The following is a 22,552-nucleotide window of genomic DNA, read 5'->3' as shown; positions in this document are numbered from 1 at the left end:
GAGACTCCAGCACAGCAGCTTCTCAATGCTATTATCTGCCAGAGGAAAAAAAAAAACCACAAAAAACAAGCCAACAATCAAACATCTTTTAGTGGATCTTTTACTACAGCTTTGTCTTTTTCAAATATTCAATTGCCCTTGAATTGTCCATAGGCCCTATAGTTTACCTGCTAAGCTTGCTGCACCTTGTGAGCTGGAAAAAGCATAAAAAGGTAGTAACAGGTTCTGCATTGAGTTCTTCTCCAGATCTTTTTCTGTTGGTCTATCATGGTATATATTTTAAATTTTTTGCTTTTTCTATTTTTCTTTGTTTTGTCATGACCTTAGCTTTACAATGATGCATTCTTATTTGTAAGAACTTTCCTTCTCTTCTTTTTCTCAATCTGGCTTTGCTTTTAAATGTGACTCTGGCAAATTTTTTGTTTCTGACACTCCTGTCTGGGTACTAAATCTAACTTGCTGCTACAGGAGTGGCTCACTGTCATGGTTTAACCCCAGCCGGCAACTAAGGACCACGCAGCCGCTCGCTCACTCCCCCCCAGTGGGATGGGGGAGAGAATCAGGAGGGTAAAAGTGAGAAAACTCATGGGCTGAGATAAAGAGAGTTTAATGGGTAAAGCAAAAGCCACGTGCACAAGCAAAGCAAACCAAGGAATTCATTCACCACTTCCCATGGGCAGGCAGGTGTCCAGCCATCTCCAGGAAATCAGGGCTCCATCACATGTAACGGTGACTTGGGAAGACAAATGCCATCACTCTGAATGTTCCCCCCCTTCCTTCTTCTTCCCCCACTTTTATCTGCTGAGCATGACGTCCGGTGGTCTGGAATATCCCTGTGGTCAGTCGGGGTCAGCTGTCCCGGCTGTGTCCCCTCCCAACTCCTTGTGCCCCCCCAGCCTCCTCGCTGGTGGGGAGGTGTGAGAAGCAGAAAAGGCCATGGCTCTGTGTGAGCACTGCTCAGCAGTAACAAAAACAACTCTGGGTTAGCAACACTGTTTTCAGCACAAACCCAAACCACAGCCCCATGCTAGCTACTATGAAGAAAATTAACTCTATCCCAGCCAAAACCAGCACACTCACTAACCGCTTAAACTAGGTTCTGCGCATTGCTCAATTAGAAGCAAAAATTGTTTTCTGTCTTTTGGTTTCTCTGACTGGTTACCTCATGAAGTTATTTATTAAATGTGTCTAAAAATCTTATCATGATATCATTCTTGAATGTGATACTTTCTGGGAGGTAGTTGAGGTCATTATTGCTGTTTTCTGGCCTTTTTGCTGCTCTGCTCTTTCTCAGTGTGTCTTAGTTGTGTTTGTTCAAACAAAACAGCAAGGAAACTGCATTTAAAAACCTGTATTTAAAAACCACTCGAATTTGGAAGATTGTTTGCGAGATTGATTACTTATCATTGCTTGGCATGCTTTGCTGGGCCGCCTTGATAGCAATTTTCATCTGCAGCAACTGGCAAATCTGCTCATGAAATGGTAAAAATGTGTACGTGCTTTTTTTAGGTGCATATTCAGTGAGCTTGGAAGTGTGTTGCCACTGGCCAGGACTGAATGTAGCAGATACATTGTGCATATGCTTAACTCTTCCTGGCTGTTTTCAGTCACTTCAGGAACACTTGCTGGACTAATAAAATGGAAAGGCCAATCCAGAAATCTTGTTTCGTATCTTGTCATCTCAGATCCTTATTCTCCCCAACCCATGGGTTTTTTCCTCCTCCTGCACGTCCCTGTTACTTTTTTTTCTGAGCCCAAATTAATGCTTGTAGTCATGATTGTATAAAGTGTGTATGCCATACAGGTTTCCTTCGTACACTTAGTGTGGGTGTTGCTTAATGCATTAATCTCTTTTTCAGTAGAGTTTCCCTGCAGCTTTAATACTCACTTGTAAAACATGTAATTTCTTTTAAACTTGCATATTTAAAATGAATACTTTGTCTTCATTATTGCTTCCTGTCTGAGAAACTGCTTTCAGTTTTCCTTTTACCCTGTTCTCACTGGGTTTCCACCATTCAAAGCACTTGGAAGTGCCCAGCTTGTGTTTGTGTAAAAAATGATTTATTGTGTATAACATAACTGTCTTGGGGCTGGCCCCTAATAACTGCATGAACAAATAAGATCATAAGCTCAAAAGGCTAAGAGATTGTGATCCTTTAAAATACCAGTTTTTCACTGTGGTATTCGTTGTTCATGGTCTTTCTCCTCTTGTTTTATCTGGAATTCAGGTGCTGTAGCTGTGACTTAAGAAGAAAGAGCTGTATGTACCTGGCCAGGGGGTGGTAATAGCAGGCAAAGTACTAAAACTTTCTTGGTCTGGGTAAATCCACTCTGCTGAGAGCTTTAATGTGTTTGTGTTGGTAGGAAAGTAAATCAACAAACACTTTTATTATTCAGCATGCACTCTATTGATTCTTTCTGCATGAAATAACTTTAATAGTTTTTTTTGTTGTTGGGGGTTTTGGGGGGGGGGGGTGAAGGAAGGCAGTGATTCCTAGTGGTTAGAAGAGCACTTAGAAAATTGAGGTTGTTTTATGTGATGGGGGTGTGTGTATGATCCACTCTGTATGTATATATACAACTAAAAATCTTTCCTTACATGAAAGTAGTATTATTTATGTGTCTTTGTGTTTTACAATTCATGAATGGAAATGTCATACACAGTGTCATTTAAAATGCTATTTTTTTGAAACAATGTTTGTCTAAAGTGTGTGTAAAACGTTTTGCTAAATATGTCATCAGACGCTTCGCAACAAGTCAACCTAACTACAATGATGCACACATAATGCGTTTCAGTTGTATATGTTAATGCTATTAGAAAGGTTGGGAATCTTTTGCATCCATCACTGATTTGCGCTAGCATACTGGGAAGAAAATCTTACAACAACCACAGTGTACTCTGGTTGTCTATTAAATCTTTTGCATTGTAAAGATTTCTTATCGAGATTGTTTAAGTCCATTCTTCAAAACTTTCTATGAATGTTGAAGAGTTTGTTGTGTTTTAATCTTTGATGTAGTCCAAAGATGAGTCTTAACATGTATATTTAATCAATGATGTCATCTCCCTTTTGTGACTTAAAAATTTTAAGCACTGATAATCTTGCAATCTCACTTGGACTAATCCACTACTATGGATTAACTGCCTTCTTGCCAATTTAATTGCTACATTTCAGAGGTAAGGGACAATAATTGCATCCTAGCATAGTATTGCATAGTATTCTTTGAAAAACTGAAATGTTTCTTTTTGCCACATTTCCTGTTTCTGGTCAAAACCTAATAGAAACAGTAAAAATGCCTACCTATGCTGAAATGAATGCTAAACTTCTGTTTAAGCCTAGAGCAACAAAGCTGGAATCTCACTTTAGGTAGTTAGTGTGCCAAGTAATGTGTAAAGTTTCAAAAAGTAAATAGTAGTCTTTAGTTTTCATCAGCCTGTTTACAATCTACCTATATAAACAGCTGTGTTTAGACTTCTATATGCTGAGTATTTTTCCTGGAGTTGTAAAACATACTTTTTACTAGTAAACAGAAATGACTCTAGTAATGTTTTGACAGCACCTTTGAAGTCTATCAGTTAATAATACGCAGTTTCAGCTTAGTCTTCTAAATGCTGTGTATGACTGTGAAATGCATACAGGTCTTTATCGATTTCATTGTATGGAGTCTTTTTTAGTAAGTGCTTTAATAAAATAGGTTTTAAGTGACAGTTTTAACCTGTTAAATGAAAAGCCTGAATATCAAAAGTAGATATTTCTGTAGCCCTTCAGAGGTTTAAGTGCTTCTGTAGTATGAGGACATAAACACAGCAGACTCAGAAATACATCTGCTTCATCCTTTGCAGATCACAATTTTTTTTTCTACTTTTTTTTTTTGAGTGGAACTGAGAAAGTTAAAGGATACCATATAATTTCATTTAAGACTTAATCACATAGAATAATAAAACATTAAAATTTTATTAATAAAGTCATTGTTCAAATATCCACTGAATAATTTCTGTTGAGTGACCTGCCTCTGTGAAGGTAAAATTAACTAAATTGGGAGCTGAACCACAGAGCAGCCTAATGATGAACTAAGGTTTACACGAGGTCTTGGTGGCAGAGTAGGAACTGCAGCCAAATATTAAGTACTAACCACACTTCCACGTCCCTGTCCTGTCTTAATTTGTTTCCTATAGGAATGCCACGTGCCACCTAAAACTTGTGTGCTTTCACTTGCCTGCTTTCATTTGAATGACTGTGGTGCTTGTGAACATTGAATAACTGATAGACTTCATTGGCTTATATAAATGCACCTGACACACAACAGCTACTGAAGTCTATTTTAATTGTCATAAAAGATACATGAAGTATTGTAAGATGAATGTTCCTCTCTTCTGGAAATTTTTATATTCAAGACAGAGTAAAATTTGACATTAAAAAGACATGAGTTTTTAGCAAAGCTGAAAAATAAAAGCTTCTACTGACAGCATTTCCATTGCAGTACTCTTATGTGGGAGGAATACACATCAAGACATTTTCTGACTAAAAACATGCTTAAGAACAAGGGTGATAAGTTATAGATCACCACTTTTTATGGTATTTTTATGGTGGGTGCATTTACTCCTGTGTAGTATGTGTTCTAATGTTGAGCTGAATTGAAGGAAAGTGTGTGTTGTCCATCCTTGTTCCAAAACGCATTTTGACTATTTTGGACCTTTTGCCTTCAGAAACTGACCTAAATACTTTATGAGAAAGTAAATTGATATGGTAGTCATGAAACTTGAGTTGTTCATGCTTTATCTTTTTACTTATCCTCTTGCTTATCCTTTAAGCAAAGGAAAAATATTGCTAGTTATGGGAACACTATGATACTAAGCTATTTTAAATTTGATCTCCAAAACACTCTGCAACCTGCTGTTCCACCCTTGCCCTACAACTACAGAACCAACCCACAGACATAAGTTTAATTAACTATCTTATATTTATAGGTCATATGTGAGAGTACATAGAAGTGATAACTGGGCGGGAGGGATTGGGCAGTAGGTTGAAAATAACAGCAGAAAGTGTTTCTTTCCTCTAGCAGTCAGCTCTCTTAAAGAAAACATTTCAACAATTTTGCTGCAGTACCAGCACGTTTTATTTTCTTTTCTCAGTGAAGGTGGTAGTTGGAGCATAAGGCTGCACATTTTTAATTTTTCTGTTTGGTTGTTTTTTTTTTACTGTCTTCACGAAGAATGTTATTTACATGTTAATCTGCAGTGCAATTAAAATAAAGTAACTGTATACTGGTGTCGAAGAAATAAAATGGGAATGCTTTACAGCTTTCTATTGTAATAAGCGTTCTTATCTAACAAACATTCATCCAAGCAAGAAGAGGTGTAAGGGGTCAGAGCCATGCTGTGCTCCTACGTGTGGCAAGTGGAGCAGGAGAGAAAGGAAGCCGCTTTGCTTGTATAACTGCCAGAGAACTGCCTTTCTTATGAGGGCTTGTATCAGTTTAGCAAATGGCTTTCTCTAGTTTGCTTTTTGTGTGTGTGTATGTAAATTCCACTTGATTAGCAAACACTAACTTCTGAATGGTGCCTCCTATATTGGTTTATCCAGAATATCACCAAAATGTTTGTTGTGTTCTCTTCTCAACATGTAGAAAACCTGAACAGAAAAAAAATGCATTGCTAACACAGTTGCAGCTGAAATTTTGATGTAAAAGAAGTTAATGAATATGAAAGCACAGGAAGAAACAGAAAAGTAGTGCCTTGCCCAGCTTCTTTCATTTGGGTGGGGTAGATGGATGAATATTATGTTTCTTTCAAACAATATGCTCTTTCCTGTAACTTCTTGTTTATTGTTAGCAGAGAGCCCCTGAATGATGTCTGCTGGTGTGAGTGATTCCATCTGGCAAACAGGCTTCTGACTTGTTTAGAGTTCAATCCTGTTGGTTATATATCAGGGCAAGGAGATGAGGTGGTTAATTTTGCTGGCATGATGTTTACCTATTTTACAATAATATTTTTACAGCTTTCTGAACAGACCAAGTACTAAACGAAAATTATTTTTCATTATTCACCCTGTTTAGCCAGACAACATGTTATAATCTGGCATTACTATTTTTCCAAGCGGAGCTTGGCAGACAAAACTATTATGGCCTGGTGAAGGAGGAAACTTACTTCATGGTTTGCTCTTGTTAAAATACATCCATTTCAATGAAAGCGTTGGCTTGTAGCCTGTTCTTGTTTGGAAATAGTCCCAGTACCAGGGATGTTAAAGAACATAAGTAGCCCTGTTCTTCGGGAGATTATTTGGAATGGGGTTTATTTCTTCCTTCCTCCCAGCTTTTGAAAAAGCTCTGATACTGAATGGCACCTCAGCTACTGGGGCTGCTTACCAGCTTCTCGCGTTATTGCTGCCCAAATTAGGTAGAGACTGAAATCTGTAACTGTGAGTGGATGCCAGAAAGCTTCTCTCAGTTGGTTTCCTATGTTTGGAAACTCTGCTTCCTAACCATACTTTGTCATGCTGTCTGTGCCCTCTGTATGTAGCTACGGAGTGTCACAGGGCGTTTGGTGACCCTGCAGGGTAATGCAGTACGTATGGGTCAAGCTTTGGCGCTTACTGTTGAGTTTGGATCTTCCTTTCTAGCTACAATTTTAGGTTGGCTGATAAAGCTGTTATTCTGAATCAGTGGTCTGTTGTCCTTTCTTACATTTACCCAACTTAGAGCGTACAAGTTGTATTGATTTTTCCCTTTAAAGTTCTCCCAAACTAATTTATGAGAAGTCATCTCAAAAAAAGTAGCAGTTCTGACATATGTCAGCTTTTCCATTAAACATACTCTTCATTTATCAAGTAGCATGCAGCATAATGTTGTTTACAAACACTGGATGCCAGATAAAGCTCTCAAGATTTTTTTCTTTATTGTTGACTGGTGGAGCAATATGATGCTTTTGAAGAAAAAAATTGTGTAAGTCTGTATGTGTACAGTAGATAGGAGAAAAAATTAGGTGCGAGTGTGGAGCTAGACACAAAATAGCAAGGTTTATAAGGTGCAGTCATTGTTAGTTTCTGTGTGCTCCAGAGACTGAGGAGCTGAGCTTTCAAATATACTGGACACGTTTTAAAGGCTGGTTAATTTTTCAAAGCTCGTGAAAAGGCTGCACTACTAAATAAAGAGGCTGCCAGGGGAAAGACTGAAGTACGAGCAAGAATAAGAATAGTAATAATACAAAAGCTGATCCATACTGCGTGTTCCACGTGTACTTATATTTATTGTAATGAATATTCTGCTATTGAGAAATGAATTCTGTGGAAGTAAATGAGAAACTGTAAATTGTATGTGTCATCCTGTGGCAGGTACCAAATAACAAGTAATGGTAAATACGCTGAAGTACAACACTGAGATGGAGTGTAAATGTTGTAATGAGTTCATTTCCACTGTTCTTGCAAAATACTTGTTTTGGATTTTTTAGATACGATCCTTTAATTCTTCAACCACATATAGCAGTGATTTATAAAATACTTTCAAATATTGCTAGTAAACAGTTTTCTTTATCAAATTAATTTATAGAGGGCATGAAGGAAGAACCTGAAGTGCTCTTTGAGGAGCTGCTTGAGAGGGCCAAAGCTGGAGAGCCAAAAGCACAAACAGAGGTAATTTTATATACTCTTTGTCCACTCTTGTTTGCTCTTAATTCCAAAAATAGCACTGCCTGCTGTAGAACTATTATCTCTTCTTTAGTTGAACTGCATCTGTTTTGATCTTAAACTGTTCAAAGAAAGGTGATGCCAGATGGTTTCTCCGCCTTAAGAAATGCTGCTTGCTTGGGAGTGTTACCGATTTCGGGTCCAACTCTTGAGTAAGCCTTTAGGATGCATATGAAAACAGGGAGGGTAGGCTGAGAGCATGGAGAAGGTACAAAACTACTTTTGCTTTTTTTTCTACAAACATGTGCCAAAGGGTTACTTGTGGAGGTGTGTAGATAGGGACTATTAATGCTGTTGGTTCAGCACTGCACTATGTACAAAGATACCAGGACTCTTAGGTTGGACTCTGTGGAAGAAACTGCCATTGAGGTGCTTTAGCAGGAACAGAGATTGGTTGATGTTTTGCTCTTATACCATTCCTCTGTTGAATTGGCACATTTTAGAAAAGAAACCCCTCCTTGTTTATTGAAATTAGCTATGTTTAGTTGTGTAATGGCAGATATAATTGAATTAATAATGGCAGTCCTGTCCCTGTACGTGGTAGCACTTTAGGTGTCCCTTAGGTTTTAGAAAAATTGTACTAGTTTTCCGCTGCATTCTGTTGGCTGGTGTATTGGTCTAGCATAAACAGCTTAAAATTGTTTAGAAGGGGTTTAATTTGTGTTTAACTTGGCTAATGTTTAACTTGAGCATTCTTTTCCAGCTTCAGTTTTGATAGCAGAAGGGAGTGGTTATGGTCTCCTACGTGCTCATTGGCGGTTTGGGTTTTTCCCCAAGGATCACCACTCTTTTTGCAAATAAAAATAAAAGGTAGGGATAGGAAAGAAATCCTTTTAAAGCTGGTTAAAAAAATATGGCAATGCCAGGCTCAGTCACCATTCCATCTCAACTTGTTTGAGGGGCAGGCTGTCCTTGGAGTTGTAACCTGAGACAGTAACAAATTCCTCACCTTTGGAACAGCTGATGGCTTTGTGGTGGATGAAGCTTTAGCTTTGAGAGGAATCGCTGCTGTAAAATCCACATTTTGGCTCTACTCCTCCACACAAAAGAAAGCAAACCCCATAAATATTCTTTCAGGATATAACTTCCAGTTGAGTAAGAAATACCTTATGTAATCTAAGCCTATGATGTGTGCATATGTATGTGTATAAATAATAATTTTTTATCCTTCTCTATTCATTCCACCTTCACTCCCTTCCTTTAGCTCTTTAACTGTGTACACTTTCTATTCCCACACAATAATAGGATTCTTGTCGTAAAGAGATCCAGCATACAATTTTGCTTCCATATGCACTCAGGATGAATTGACTGCCTGAAAAGGAGCCCCAAATACAGTCATTTCTTTTCTATGCAATCGAATTTCTTCTGACTTGTGGAGAGGGAATTAACTTCTAGTTTTTAAAACCCTAAAAAAATATATTTCTTCTCTATTGTTGAATACACCCCTTTAGAATCAGTTAGAAAAATCTGGGTTTATTTCTTACGTTTGTAGGAGTACGAATGAGAAGCTGAGATGGCACTGTTGTGCTGTTTGCTAATAATTATGAAGTCAAACACAAGAAATCACTCGGTTCACTGGCTTGTTGTTATTACTATGAGTTTATTCAAAAATAACCCTGCAATGACTACGGAAATAAATGCACTCTGAGTGGCTGTCAACCTGTATTACCGTAGCTTTATGTAGTTTCTTTATTGAGAAATAACTGTACAGCAATTATGTAAATGAGACACCCACAGCTGGAATTCTGTAATGGAGAAAAGGCAACTCTGTCTTTAACCAGAGGATCTCTGCAAGGGCACTGCTTGAGATAACTGCCTCGGTTAGCAAAGCCTACAGGTGAGAGCAACCTTTGGAGAAGTACACTATGAAGATTGGTGTTAAGCATACCAACTATGACTTCATTTCACAGTTTTATTTTGTGGGAAAGACGGAATCCCTGACTGCTTAAATGGCAAATCTGAGGTTAACACCTTTTCCCATCAGTTCTGCCTCCTGTGATTGCTGCAGGCCAGAACTTTGCAGCCATCTTTAGGTAGGAGCTTTGCTATGACAGTGAAAGGTGCCTGTAACACAGGGCTTATTCAGAGAAAGCTGGTAGACCTTCCAGTAGTATTTTGTGGAAAACCTGGTTGTTATGGGACTTGGAGGTGGTTTGGTTTATTTTTTTTTGCTACCAAAACTTTTAACATACACAAAAGCTTGTAATTTTATAATCAAAATAAAGAGAAAATATTTTCTCATTGCTCAGGTTTTGGGGGTGGGGTCTGTGGGGTTTTTTTGGAGGAGGTAGATGTTTAAATCTTAATGCTAAACCTAAAAAAAATTTAAAAAAAATAAAAAAAAATCCACCCCCCCAAAAAAACCAAAACATCTCCCCCAAAAATCCCAAACAACAAAACAGACAAAAAAATGCCAAACAATAAAAAAAAAAAACCCACAGGCAAGCCAAAACCCACTTTATCATAAAACAGGTGTTCGCTATCGTTTTGCTTGTACAGTAGCCTTGTGCAATGTGACTAATTCCAAGATCTGCTAGACTTTTGCAATATGAGTTTCTATGTCCAAGAGATCCTTATAAACTTAAAAGAGCTGCATCATTAAGTGCTACTGTTCTTGAAGCTTTGCTCAAAATCTCAATGGCTATAAATACAAACGTGTTCAAGAAACAGCTGTTCTTGTCAGAGGATGTTATTTACCATGTAACTTGTTCAAGCAATTGTTTTCTGAAAGAAATAGCTGAAGGTACATCTGCAGTTGGGTGATAAATTACCAGGCAATTGCTGAAATGTTTCTTTCTTTTTTTTTTTTTTTGTCTCAAATAGTCTCTTCTTGGTCTGCCACTATATCTGTGCACTTTCTGTTAAACTCTGGCATGACTTTGTAATCAATGTTTAGTTCTGACTTTTGGATTACTTAGTCCAATTTTTTTTCTTATTTCTGTATGGTTTTGGATCGTTTCACTGTATGTGCTATGGGTTTAATCGCTATGATGTCTAGCCAATAACTATCTATGTAGAAGTTGTTGGAACATTCAGGTGTATGAAACCAGTTGAAAGGCTGGAGACCTAACCTTTACTGGAAGAAAAAGATCTTTTATTATATCAGTGTGTTTAATCTACATGGGAATAACGTGAATTATTAATCTTTCAGAGGTATTTCTTTAGTCACCTTTTAGTGGTAATACCAAAGGCAAAGTTTTGGAGAAACTGTCAGACAGGTTTTTTTTCAGCGGATAATACTGTGGACTTGTGGAGCTATACTCTTAAGGTATTGCATTAATTACCCCCAGAACATAACTGAAGTAACAGCAGGGAGAGAGGGAGTGCTGTGAGCCAAGCAGAAGCATTTCCCAGATTCTCTAGGCATGCAGATAAAATCTCCAGTAGTTTTGGCTAGTTTCTGCCATTTAATATTTGTTGCTTTGTGGTATGATAAGTAGAAGTGTTTCATGCTATTGCCTAAATATATTTACTAGTATATTATTATATATTTCAGTTTTATAGAAGGAAGAAAAAAGGTGATTTTTTTTTTAATCTGTAAAACAGTAATATAGGCAACTGCTTGATAATTTCTGTAATCCTGAATAAGGAGGATTTTTACAGGCTATTTCACTGAATTTGCTTGATGCTTAAGCAGTATTAGTTTCATTCCATTCAGTAATTAATCGTGAGTTTGCTTTCACCTTCAGTGGCTCAACTGCTATGAGTCAGGGATTTCACTGCTGAAGCCTCCTTCCGTGTGAAGGCCCTTTGTCAATAATTTCATCTGAATTTCTGAATGTCACTGGCACCAGGTTATTACATTTAATTTTTGTGTTTCTAAAATGAGGGTAGCAGTGTTGTCTGACCATTCTTAGAGGAGTAAAAGGATTCAAGAAAACTTTCAGAATTCAAGGAAGCTTTTAACACTGGGAGCTTTACCTGATCCCGCTAGGTGCTCGATGATCCATGGCAACTAATTCATTGACCTGGCAAAATGTGTTGGGATTCCTTCTTGGTTCCAGTTCTGGAAACTGATCTTGCTCTGCAGAAGATCGACTTACAGCTATGTTCTTTAGTGCTAGGAGCAAATGTTTTGACCTTTTGTTCAAAGAGAATTTATTCTAGCTGGGTTCCAGGGGGTGGGAGGAAAGAGACAGAGTAGAGTATATTTCAGTAACTGAAGGAATTCTGTTCCCTACTTATTCTAGGTGGGGAAACACTTCTTAAGATTAGCAGAAGAGGAGGATGAAGAACTTAACAATTGTAGTGCGGTTGACTGGTTCATCCTTGCTGCTAAGCAAGGTCGAAGAGAAGCTGTCAAACTATTGCGTAGATGCCTGGCAGACAGAAGAGGTATGGGTTCTCTGAGACTTTTTGCTTGCACTTCCCACTTTATCTGAAATAATACTATATTCATTTTAACACTGAAGAGAGGGGTTAAAATACGATGGGAATGTCCATGGCAAAATTATGCGAGTAGTTGCTGACAGCCTGTACAAATAGGTAATTTAAAAAACATTAATTACTGATACTGCTCATAAAAGCATTTATATTAATTATTTGCTTGAATTCCTCCATGGAATTCATGCTTGTTCTTCCCCTCCCCACCTTTCATTGAAGCTTCTTTTCTGTGACCGTGAAGGTCGTATATAACCGCACACTACCTACATGTCTGCTGTTGTTTCATTCTTTTGTCCCTCTCCAGCCTCCCTCCTAACTTTTCACTGTCTTCTCCCACTTTGAGATTCACGTCTTCCTTCATGCTACGCCCCATGCTTGGAATGGTCTCCTCTCATCTGCCAACTATCTGAACTCTTACTTACAAGAAAAAAAACCCAAACAACTTTGATTAAATTCTTGCTGCCTTTTACACGTCACCCATACTTATGTGCGCCACCTTTTGCCTGAACTTCTGTACTTCAAAAATTGAAGCAAGACATAAGGGTAATGCGTGTCTTGCCCAGTCTTTGAAGTACAGTTTAAACTTAAGTAATGTGATTTAGATTTTGATAAGCAATGGGCACAGAAGGTCATTTCAGTAATTTACTTAGGTGGTCAAAATGTGAATGAAACTTGAGAAGTTTCAGACTAAACTGAGGAGAATAAATTGTGGGAAAATCTTTCATTTCTGCATGGGTGTGGGATAATAGTATGTAACGTATTTTTCTTTTTTTAAGGCATCACTTCTGAGAATGAGCAAGAAGTGAAAAAGTTATCATCTGAGACTGACTTGGAGAGAGCTGTGAGGAAAGCTGCCTTAGTCATGTATTGGAAATTAAACCCAAAAAAGAAGAAGCAATTAGCAGTTTCTGAACTACTGGAAAATGTTGGGCAAGTTGACAATGAAGGTTTGTTTATGAACTAATTTATGGTATTGATAAAATACAGACTTACAGGCAGAATACAGCTAGAAACCTAAAGGGCTTTACAAACAATCAGGCATGACATAACAGTAAATGTATGATCTACTTAAGGAAATGTAACAGTGTTAACGACCCTAACTCTCTTTCAATACCTGTTCTCTCTGGACCAATAAAGTTAGTTCATAAAGGCCCACCAACTCTTCCTGTAGGTTATGATTCAGTTAAGGACTCATAAAAGTGACCAAATATTAACAGTATCTTCATTCAACACTCGCTGTCCTTGGCAAATAAATCTTTTATGGCTTTGCTGTGTTTGATTTTTCTCCCCTACCTGCCCCCCTTCCCCCCCAGCCCCACCTTAACAGTCATCCTGATGATATCTTACTAGATATTTCAGTTTACAAACCCAGTCTTCAAGACACCTGGCTCACTCTGCCATTACAGCTGTGTTAATGCTGTTCCCTATTCTAATACAGTAATAGGAGTATAGAAAGCTATATAGCCACTTCTTACCTGTTTATATGTATGTTTGTCTTTCCCTGACTTTGAGGAAATACTGTTCTCCAGATATTGCAGCTTGAAGAACATTCCAGTTATTGTTTGATCACTTTAATTGACTGCTTTGACTTTCCATAAACTTCTGTTTTTGAACCAGATGGTGAGAAGCAACCTGGCCCAGTCCCAAAGTCGGTGCAGAAGCAGAGGAGAATGCTGGAGCGATTAGTGAGCAGTGAATGTGAGTGCATGCTGCTGCTTTTAGTCTTTGCCTGTGGTTTTGGTTTCTATTTTGGCTTGCTAAGCAATTCTGTGCTGCCAGAGTAAGAATGTGTGGCAAGCTTGGATTGCTATAAACTGCTAGTGTCTATTTATTATATGTGCAAGGTAAATAACTGATCTGCACGTGAATTCACAGAAGACATCACCATTACAGTCAACTTGTCAGTGATTAGTATAGGAAGAGGAGTTTGCATGCCATTTTGTTATTTTTATATTCTTGCCCTTTCAGCACTTACAAGTCTATTCAGCAAAAAAAAATTTTGCACTTTCAATATTTTTTTTTAGTTCTAAACTGTAGTAAGCTTTCTGATTATAATAAGGGAATTAATTACACAATCATTTAATGCAGATAGATCCCTCATTCTATTTGCCTTGCTTCTGTTTGCCATTCCCTTATAATTAATGTTTGTCTTTTCATATTGGTTCAAGAATTTATATAGGAAAGATGCACCAAGATATTTCTTTCATAACTGAGGAGCAGCTTAGTTCATGCAGTGGGGAGAATTAAACCACTCGACACACACGGTCAGATTTGTAGACCCAAATCTGTGAGTTTTGTAAGGTATGGTGGGGTGGGGGTTTGGAATTGAAATAAAGTTCTCCCTAGCCTTGCATACCTAAGAAATGCTGATGTGCTGCTGGGCCTTCAGGAGCAAAGTCGAATTGTAAAATTGAGAAAATTAAACAATGCAGCATGTGTAGTTTTTCAAGAACATTATGTAACATAAGGTTCACTTAATCATTGTCAGGAAAATCTCACTTTCTTGAAATGCAGTAGGTCATATGAAATAGTTCATGTGCAATCTAGATCAGTTCTTGAAGAGCACTTTTAAATGTAACAAAGCATATTACTTACTAATATAACTATAGTTGAGAATACATTTAACTAAAGTGCCCTATGTGGATTAGTGAGCCAAATCTGGGGGTTTGCATGTTTAAATTCCTTGAAAGATTAGATTTACATTTCATTAGGTCAGTTTGGCCTTTACCTGCAAGGACTGTGTTCATTACATGGGTGACTTCTGAAAAGAACATTCCTAAGAAGAGTGGAGTATTTCAGTTTTACGTTAACTTTCACAGAAGTAAAAGAGGAGGAGGGACATGTGCCTATGTATATGAGTAGGGGAGCAGGTAACAGGAGAAACAGTATTTTGGAGACCAAGCTTCTGGACCTATCAAAACTTCTGTGAGAGTAGGTCAGCTGTTCTTGTGACTTGTTTGACACTTCTGGAAAGCTGGAAATAGCCCTTCAAGGAAGAAATAGCCCTTCAAGGATAAGACTGTTGTGTTTCATTGTCCTGTCATGGTATTATAACGCAGATGTATCTGGGTTCATTTGAGCTACGTTGTATTATTGGTGCTTACCGGACGGCACTAGTGTTCTTTCCATCCCTTAGGTGAACTGGCACGTGCTGATAGAGCGTGAGTGCAAAGCAAGTGATTTTGTTCTGGATTCTTCAGTAATTCAAAGAGTGTCAGAAAAGGAACTGGCAATTTTTTTTTTTTTTTAAAGGCTTAAATGGCAGGTAAAATAACAGGAGAGTAAATGAACCTACATGTAAGCGTAGGAAGAAATTGATGTGCATATTTTTCTTTTTCTACGGTGGATGGGGGAGGCAGGGGAATTTGTCATAACCAAATTGAAGACAAAAAAAAAAAATCTATGAATAATAAAGTAGAATCTACAACATAGGCTCTTTATATCAATTTAAGAGACACCTAGGTGACAAAATACTAACAACATTTAAAAACAAAAAGTTTTCATCAAACACTTAAAGTAGGAGTTAAGCTGTTACCTCTTCTCTAGAGAGTTTCTATCTTTTCATGGATGAACAAGACAACTGTTACTCTCCAGCATTTATTTCTCTGATCCACTGAGTTTCTCCATTTATCTTGCCAGCAGAAGATTCTTTCTTCAGTTTTAATACATTGCCAATACTTGGAAGATCATTTTTAAGCCAGATCTGTGTTTGCAGATATCTGATCTGGGCTATCCTTAGTGGAGGTATGAACAGAAAATTAGACCTGACGTTGTCAATGGACAGTTGTTGCGTGCCTGAGAGTATACATGTTGTTACATTTGGTAGGCCATCTATACATAGTAAGTTAATAAATCCTTCCCTCTCAGAATGTCCCATGGTCCTGTAAAAGTGCTGTTAAGGAATTTTCATAAGGTTCTAAGCATGTCTGCTTGCTGATCCCACGCCAAAAAGACTATCTTACTATGGTATATTTTGTCCTAATAGGACAAGAAATTTAGTTGACATGTTTGGTATTAGGCTTGATTTGAACCCCTGCCAAAGACAGCTAAGGAGTCTCACTGATTTCTTTGTGCAAGCAATGTCACCTTACAGTCTGTGAATGATAAGAATAGTTAGCAAAAATAAATCCTTTCTTGTTTCTTGGGAGGCATGCCAGATGGTATTTTGTGGGACATACGGGTTCATGCAATGGGGGGGGGGAGGAGAAGAAAGTCCAAGCAAAAGGCAATATGCAAGTTGTGAGATTAAAGCAAAAGTCTAATTGTAAGCTGCTGGTTTTCTATTGAATTCTTTTAACACCCCTCTTCCTGTAGCAGGTATCTTCACACAAATACTTTATTTTGTTCTGTATCTACAGTGTTTTCAATATTAAATACCTATATATATAAAAAAACTTCTATAAATGTAGCATTTTTCTGAAATTAAATTAATAGGCTCAAACCCAGTAATCCTCTGATTTTAAATTTAGTGAAACAGTTCAGTTTTCTATCTCTTTAAAACCTTACACTAGTATTAAACAGGCAAGCTTTCATATCTTTGTATCAGCTGACTAGCTAAACTTACTGTGTAGGAGGCATGTTACAGATTTTTGTCATTCAACAGTCTTTCATATCTACAGCAATGTCATTTGCTTTAGTGTATGGAAAAAAGTTGCTGTTAATTACCCTCCTTTACAAACAACATCAAGCTTGTCTACCATAGAAACTAGCTAATCCATGCTAATGTAAGCAACTAGCTATGAAAAGAGTTTGAAGCAGTGTGTAAATCATCTTCTGTCTTGCAGCATCCCTAGAGTTTTCAGAAGTAACCTCTTGCCTCCTTTCTACTCACAGGAGTGGATAAAGATCTTCCAGGGCAGAGGGATAAATTTTGTCTCTGTGTACAACTGAGCAAAGTATATTTTGTTACTCTCTCTTTGTTTTAGATCATAATTGATTATATTTGGGGGAGGCCCTTTGTATAGCCACGTAACTTATTAAATTAATACACTATACGTAATCTATATTTAGTCTTGTAGATATGAATAATTGGGTATTTCCCATAATTACATGTCTGTAACTTCCAAACTCAGAAAAGTGACTGCTAAAAGCCAAATTGGAGGTTAGTTTTTCAGTTGATAATGTACAGATAAATTCATTACTGTTCCTATGCAATTCTTTCTTTTCAATGTGGCTGTTAAAGGTTTCTCTCAAGCAGTTACCAAATATATAATAGAATATGATTCAAAACTGTGTGACCTAAGCCAGTAATCTTTTTTCCTTGGAATACTTGCACATAAGCTACATTCACTCACTCTATTCCCCTACTTACCTGTATAATAAATTTAACCTGCTGGTCTGACAAGATTTAGAGTAGTCATATATTGCTGGCACAAGCAGCTTGTTGTTTTCAGCACAGATCTCAGAACAAGTTGCAAAGTAAGCCAGTGTTATTGGTAGTTCAGTTTTTGAAGCCCAGAGTAGATCTTCTTTAATACCAGGAAAAAAAATTAAAATTCCAACTCATAATCAGTACAGTGTTGTAGTGATACTATTTACTCAAAGTCTTCATTGTATCTTTTAGCCAAAAAATTTATTGCTTTGGATGACTTTGTTGAAATTACCAAGAAGTACGCGAAGGGAATCATCCCATCTAACCTGATTATGCAGGAAGAGGAAGATGATGAATTGGCAGGGAAGACTCCTGAAGAGTTACCCCTGCGACTGAAGGTAAAAAGGCAATACTGAACAGGTTATGTTGAAGGGCTCTTAACTTAGGCATTTCAGACAAGGCGGAGGTGACACTTGCACTTGACTCTCAAAGCTCATGTTTAGCCTAAATAGGTCAGTACAAGAATTGATGCTATAATTTTTTTTTTGGACTTGACTTCATATATATGTTACAGTTTCATATATACAAGTCATATATTTAAGAGAAAGGGATAATGGTTTTCTCTGGAAGAGGGCAATCTACCTTCATTACATCTCAGTGAGGATTTAAATGTCCCTATCATAACTGCCATATTTTTATTATAGATGTTATTATATGCTTCATATCTTTCTTATTTAAACAGGAGCAAGCAGGTGGGAAAAATTATCCATAGCCTTGAGCTGTGAAAAGGTTCTATTACAAAGGAATTCAAGAACCATGTTAGTTGCTGTCAATGGTTTTCTATACTGATACTTCCCTAGGTAGTGAAAGAAGAAGGGAAAATTAAGTCAATACTGATATAAATTTCAAGAAAGGTAGGGGCTTTCCAGCTGCTGACATGAGAATTTTTGTTATAATTGTTGTCATTTTGTTGTCCATTATCATATGGTAGGGGAGAGGAGAAAAAAAAAAAGGGAGGGGGGTGTATTTTCCTAGTCTTTTGAAAAACTAATATTCTGGAAGAAATGCATTTAGAAAGAAGAACAGGGATACCTTCACTAATAAGTAGGCTTATGCCCAAGTCATTGTGTTTGTTGCCCCAGCTCATCATAATGCATAGATCTTCGCTAAAGCATTCTTGGCCTTTCCCTTGAAGTAATTAATGTAAAAGCGTAAGTTCTGGGAAAAACATAAAAACTGGCTTTATGGGAGAAGGATTGTTTGCAGCATCTAATGTGCAGATGCTAATATTTGAATATTTGTTTGAAAAACCCCATCTCTTTTTATTGATGCTATGTAAAGTGTGTGGTTGGCCATAGGAAGAGGATTTGATGCAGCAGTTCCTCTGTTGCCTATTGACTGTGTGGGACATAAGATAGGTAGAATTTTCAGATCCTGTACAGTTACTGTTGTGGAGTTAAAAGAGTAACTATCATTGCTACATGTTTAGGGAAAGGTATTTCTGCTGCTTACAAACCAGATTTTGACAGCTGTATCCCTAGGTGCTTGGGAAGAATTGTTTTAAAGATAAACCACAGCTGTAAAGACTTTCTGTAAGTGCATATGAATCATATGCGCTACTTCCTGTAGTGTATATGCATATCAGAATGTATAGCATAATCCTTGCAGAACAGTGGCAGAGTTAAGTGCTTTAAAGCTACAGTACTCACAGCTTAAGTAATGACTTAAGATAGTACAGGACTGCAGCCATGTAGTTTATCTTCGGTATGAAGTTAGCAGAGCAGAATATTTGACTAGGAAGCCATTTAATTATATGTGTCAAAGGTAATGAAATATATCTTTCCTGAAATCAAAATCGCCTCTGAGCTTCATCTGACTGAATTAATCAAAATAGAGCTGCTAATCTCAGACAAAGTAATCTCATTTTATTGGCAACATTTGTCTGAAATATAAATCTTTTCATGTCAGCTGAGGTTAGACAACTGACTGCTACTGCTTCAGCTAAGAATATCTGTGATGTAAAGATACAAAACTGCTCATAAATAAAATGCTTCTTTCTCTCTTTCCAGGTTGTAAAATATCCGCTTCATGCCATTATGGAAATTAAAGAATACCTTATAGACATTGCATCAAAGGCAGGAATGCATTGGCTGTCTACCATTGTTCCAACACACCATATCAATGCTCTCATCTTTTTCTTCATCATAAGTAATCTGACAATTGATTTTTTTGCCTTCATTATTCCATTAGTCATATTCTATTTGTCCTTCATTTCTATGGTGATTTGCACACTGAAAGTTTTTCAGGACAGTAAGGCTTGGGAAAACTTCCGTGCTTTGACTGACTTACTGCTTCGTTTTGAACCAAACCTAGATGTTGAGCAAGCTGAGGTGAACTTTGGATGGAATCACTTAGAGCCATATATTTATTTTTTAATGTCAGTATTCTTTGTCATTTTTTCCTTCCCTATAGCAAGCAAAGACTGTATACCATGCTCAGAGTTAGCTACCATCTCAGTTTTCTTCACAGTGACAAGTTACATGAGTTTAAGCACGTGTGCAGAACCTTACACACGAAGAGCATTAATGACTGAGATAGCAGCAGGTTGCTTATCCCTATTGCAGGTATTACCTGGGAATTTTGGCTACTTGAAATTCTTAGGTAAAACCTTCTTTACTGTTCCTGTAGGCCATTTCTTTGTGATAAATGTAAGCATCCCATGCCTTCTGTTTTTGTACTTGTTCTATCTTTTCTTTAGAATGGCACAGCTACGGAATTTTAAAGGCACCTACTGCTACCTGGTCCCATATCTGGTCTGCTTTATGTGGTGCGAACTCTCTGTGGTCATTCTGCGGGAGTCCTCTGGCATTGGGCTTGTTCGTGCATCAGTCGGTTATTTTCTGTTTCTCTTTGCACTCCCAGTGCTAGGTGTAGGCATTGCGCTGATGTGTCTTATCCATTTCATTAAGTGGTTTGTGTCTCTGGAGCTCATGAAAATTGTAGTGACTCTGGTTTTGTGTACTGTTCCTTTGCTCTTCCGATGGTGGACGAAAGTTAACTTCTCTGTAGTTGAAATGGTTAAATCCCTCACTCGAAGCTCAATTGTGAAACTCATTCTGGTGTGGATTACAGCTGTAGTGTTGTTCTGTTGGTTCTATGTGTATCGATCGGAGGGAATGAAAGTTTACAACTCTACCTTGACATGGAATCAGTATGCTTTTCTCTGTGGACCCCGGTCATGGAAGGAGACTAACATGGCCCGTACTCAGATTTTATGTAGTCACTTGGAAGGACACAGAGTGACATGGACTGGGCGGTTCAAATATGTACGCGTGACAGAAATCGACAACAGTGCAGAATCTGCAATAAATATGCTTCCACTTTTTATTGGCGATTGGATGAGATGCTTGTATGGTGAAACCTACCCTCTTTGTGACCCAAAAAATGTTACACTGGAGGAGGAAGAATTGTGTCGTCTCAAGTATTTGACAAAGCATAACTGCCACATGAAAATGTTTGATCGGTACAAATTTGAAATAACAGTGGGTATGCCTTTTAGTAGCAAAAATGGAACCAAGTCTATGGAGGAGGATGATATAACCAAAGATATTGTGCTGAAGGCAAGCAATGAGTTTAAAAAAGTGTTGTTGAACTTGAGGCAAGGAAGTATAATTGAATTCAGCACAATTCTGGAGGGTCGTCTTGGCAGTAAATGGCCTGTCTTTGAACTGAAAGCAATCACTTGCTTGAATTGCATGTCTAAACTCTTACCTGCAGGTAAGCATGTGAAAATAGAGCATGACTGGAGGAGCACAGTGCATAAAGCCATTAAATTCGCTTTTGATTTTTTCTTCTTCCCATTCCTGTCAGCAGCATAATGAGCTCTCATATTGGTTCAGTGGTATCTTCAGTGTACGCTGCATTTACACTACCAAAGGTTTGGCTTCTTAAAAGGTTAAAAAAAAAAACAAAAACAAAAACAAAAAAACAACAAACCACCTTGTGTAGCAATGCTGAAAATGTATGCTAATGTAGAGCATTGGTTGAGTTTTGTAAGTGTACACACTGTATCCTGACTTTAAACCCCATATGACTGAAGTAATATATAGTAGTTTAATATTACAAATGAATGCAGGAGATTGCTGCTGACTAATTGCATGGAGACTATTTTGTCCAAAATGGATATAATTTGTCTGTGGTACGACACTAGATGCATTCACTTGCTCAATGTTAAAAGCACTTTAAATATTCACAATGTGCCCATTTGTATTTTCAGAGGTATGATTTAGAATAGGTAGCTGACAATAGCTTAGGTTGCATATATTGCTTGTATTTATTTGGTGTTTTTTAGAAAAAAGTGATCTTAGAGTCAGTACCTGGTGGTGATATCTGCGTACAGAACTTATTGTTCCACTATTTGTCCAGAAGATAGTGACCTTAATGTTTTTTGAAAGGGAACACCATTCACACCCCAGCAAGGCTGTAAAAAGTCCTCAAGCTTCCATTTTGCATTAAATAACCTGTACAAAATAAGCTATGTGTTCTGATTGGTTATGATAGCTACATCTCTGACACTAAGGTATAATCCATGCTGGTGTGGGAAGGACAAATACCAGAGACTAAGTCTGGTATTTGGATAGTACCAGTAACTGTCAAGCCAAAGCAACTGAAAATAGTACCTAAAAGTCTACAGTGGAAACTGAAATAAAATGTTTGTTTAATGATTTGTATTGTGCAAATAAACATAAAATACAAACTTGAATTAAACGGGTACAACATTTGTTCCTTTTGCTTTGACATTGTGAGCAGTTGTTTATGTTGCAATGATAATAGCTTTCACTGAAAAATACAATTTAGGATGTTTAAAATGTTCTGGTGTGAGATACTTGAGGTTGTACTTCACGTTATTTGAAGCTATCAGTAAAATCAGAGTATGCCAGGTGAAGTTTTTGTAGCTGTGAAACTACACGTACTACTTACCCCTGCTTTCATTGTGACTTACCACCTTTTTTGACCACTGGATGACTGTACTTCACAGATACATCACACTGTTTCCCTGACTACTTGTGGGTTGACCCTGGCTGGATGCCAGGTGCCCACCAAAGCCGTTCTACCACTGCCCTCCTCAGCTGGACAGGGGAGAGAAAATATAACAAAGGGCTTGCGGGTCGAGATAAGG

At 37.6% G+C, this 22,552-nt stretch overlaps 1 protein-coding gene across 3 annotated transcripts in view; it reads left to right on the top strand.

Annotated features, from left to right (window-relative positions):
- Window positions 1-22,272, top strand: part of WFS1 (wolframin ER transmembrane glycoprotein) — a 36,974-nt gene extending 14,702 nt beyond the window's left edge. For 2 of the 3 annotated variants that reach the window (XM_075022745.1, XM_075022753.1), the window contains exons 3-8: window positions 7,543-7,625; window positions 11,870-12,014; window positions 12,839-13,009; window positions 13,680-13,760; window positions 17,626-17,771; window positions 19,443-22,272. In XM_075022745.1, the coding sequence (XP_074878846.1) occupies window positions 7,543-7,625; window positions 11,870-12,014; window positions 12,839-13,009; window positions 13,680-13,760; window positions 17,626-17,771; window positions 19,443-21,251 (2,435 nt within the window). In that variant the 3' untranslated portion in view covers window positions 21,252-22,272. The remainder of the gene's footprint in view (window positions 1-7,542; window positions 7,626-11,869; window positions 12,015-12,838; window positions 13,010-13,679; window positions 13,761-17,625; window positions 17,772-19,442) is intronic. The other variant, XM_075022738.1, reaches the window with a different exon arrangement.
- The last annotated feature ends 280 nt before the right edge of the window (window positions 22,273-22,552 follow it).

Source organism: Buteo buteo, chromosome 1, assembly GCF_964188355.1.
Source record: "Buteo buteo chromosome 1, bButBut1.hap1.1, whole genome shotgun sequence".
NCBI classification, from domain to species: domain Eukaryota; kingdom Metazoa; phylum Chordata; class Aves; order Accipitriformes; family Accipitridae; genus Buteo; species Buteo buteo.
Note: the sequence above shows the minus strand (reverse complement) of the source record. Positions and strands in the feature narration are given on the sequence as shown.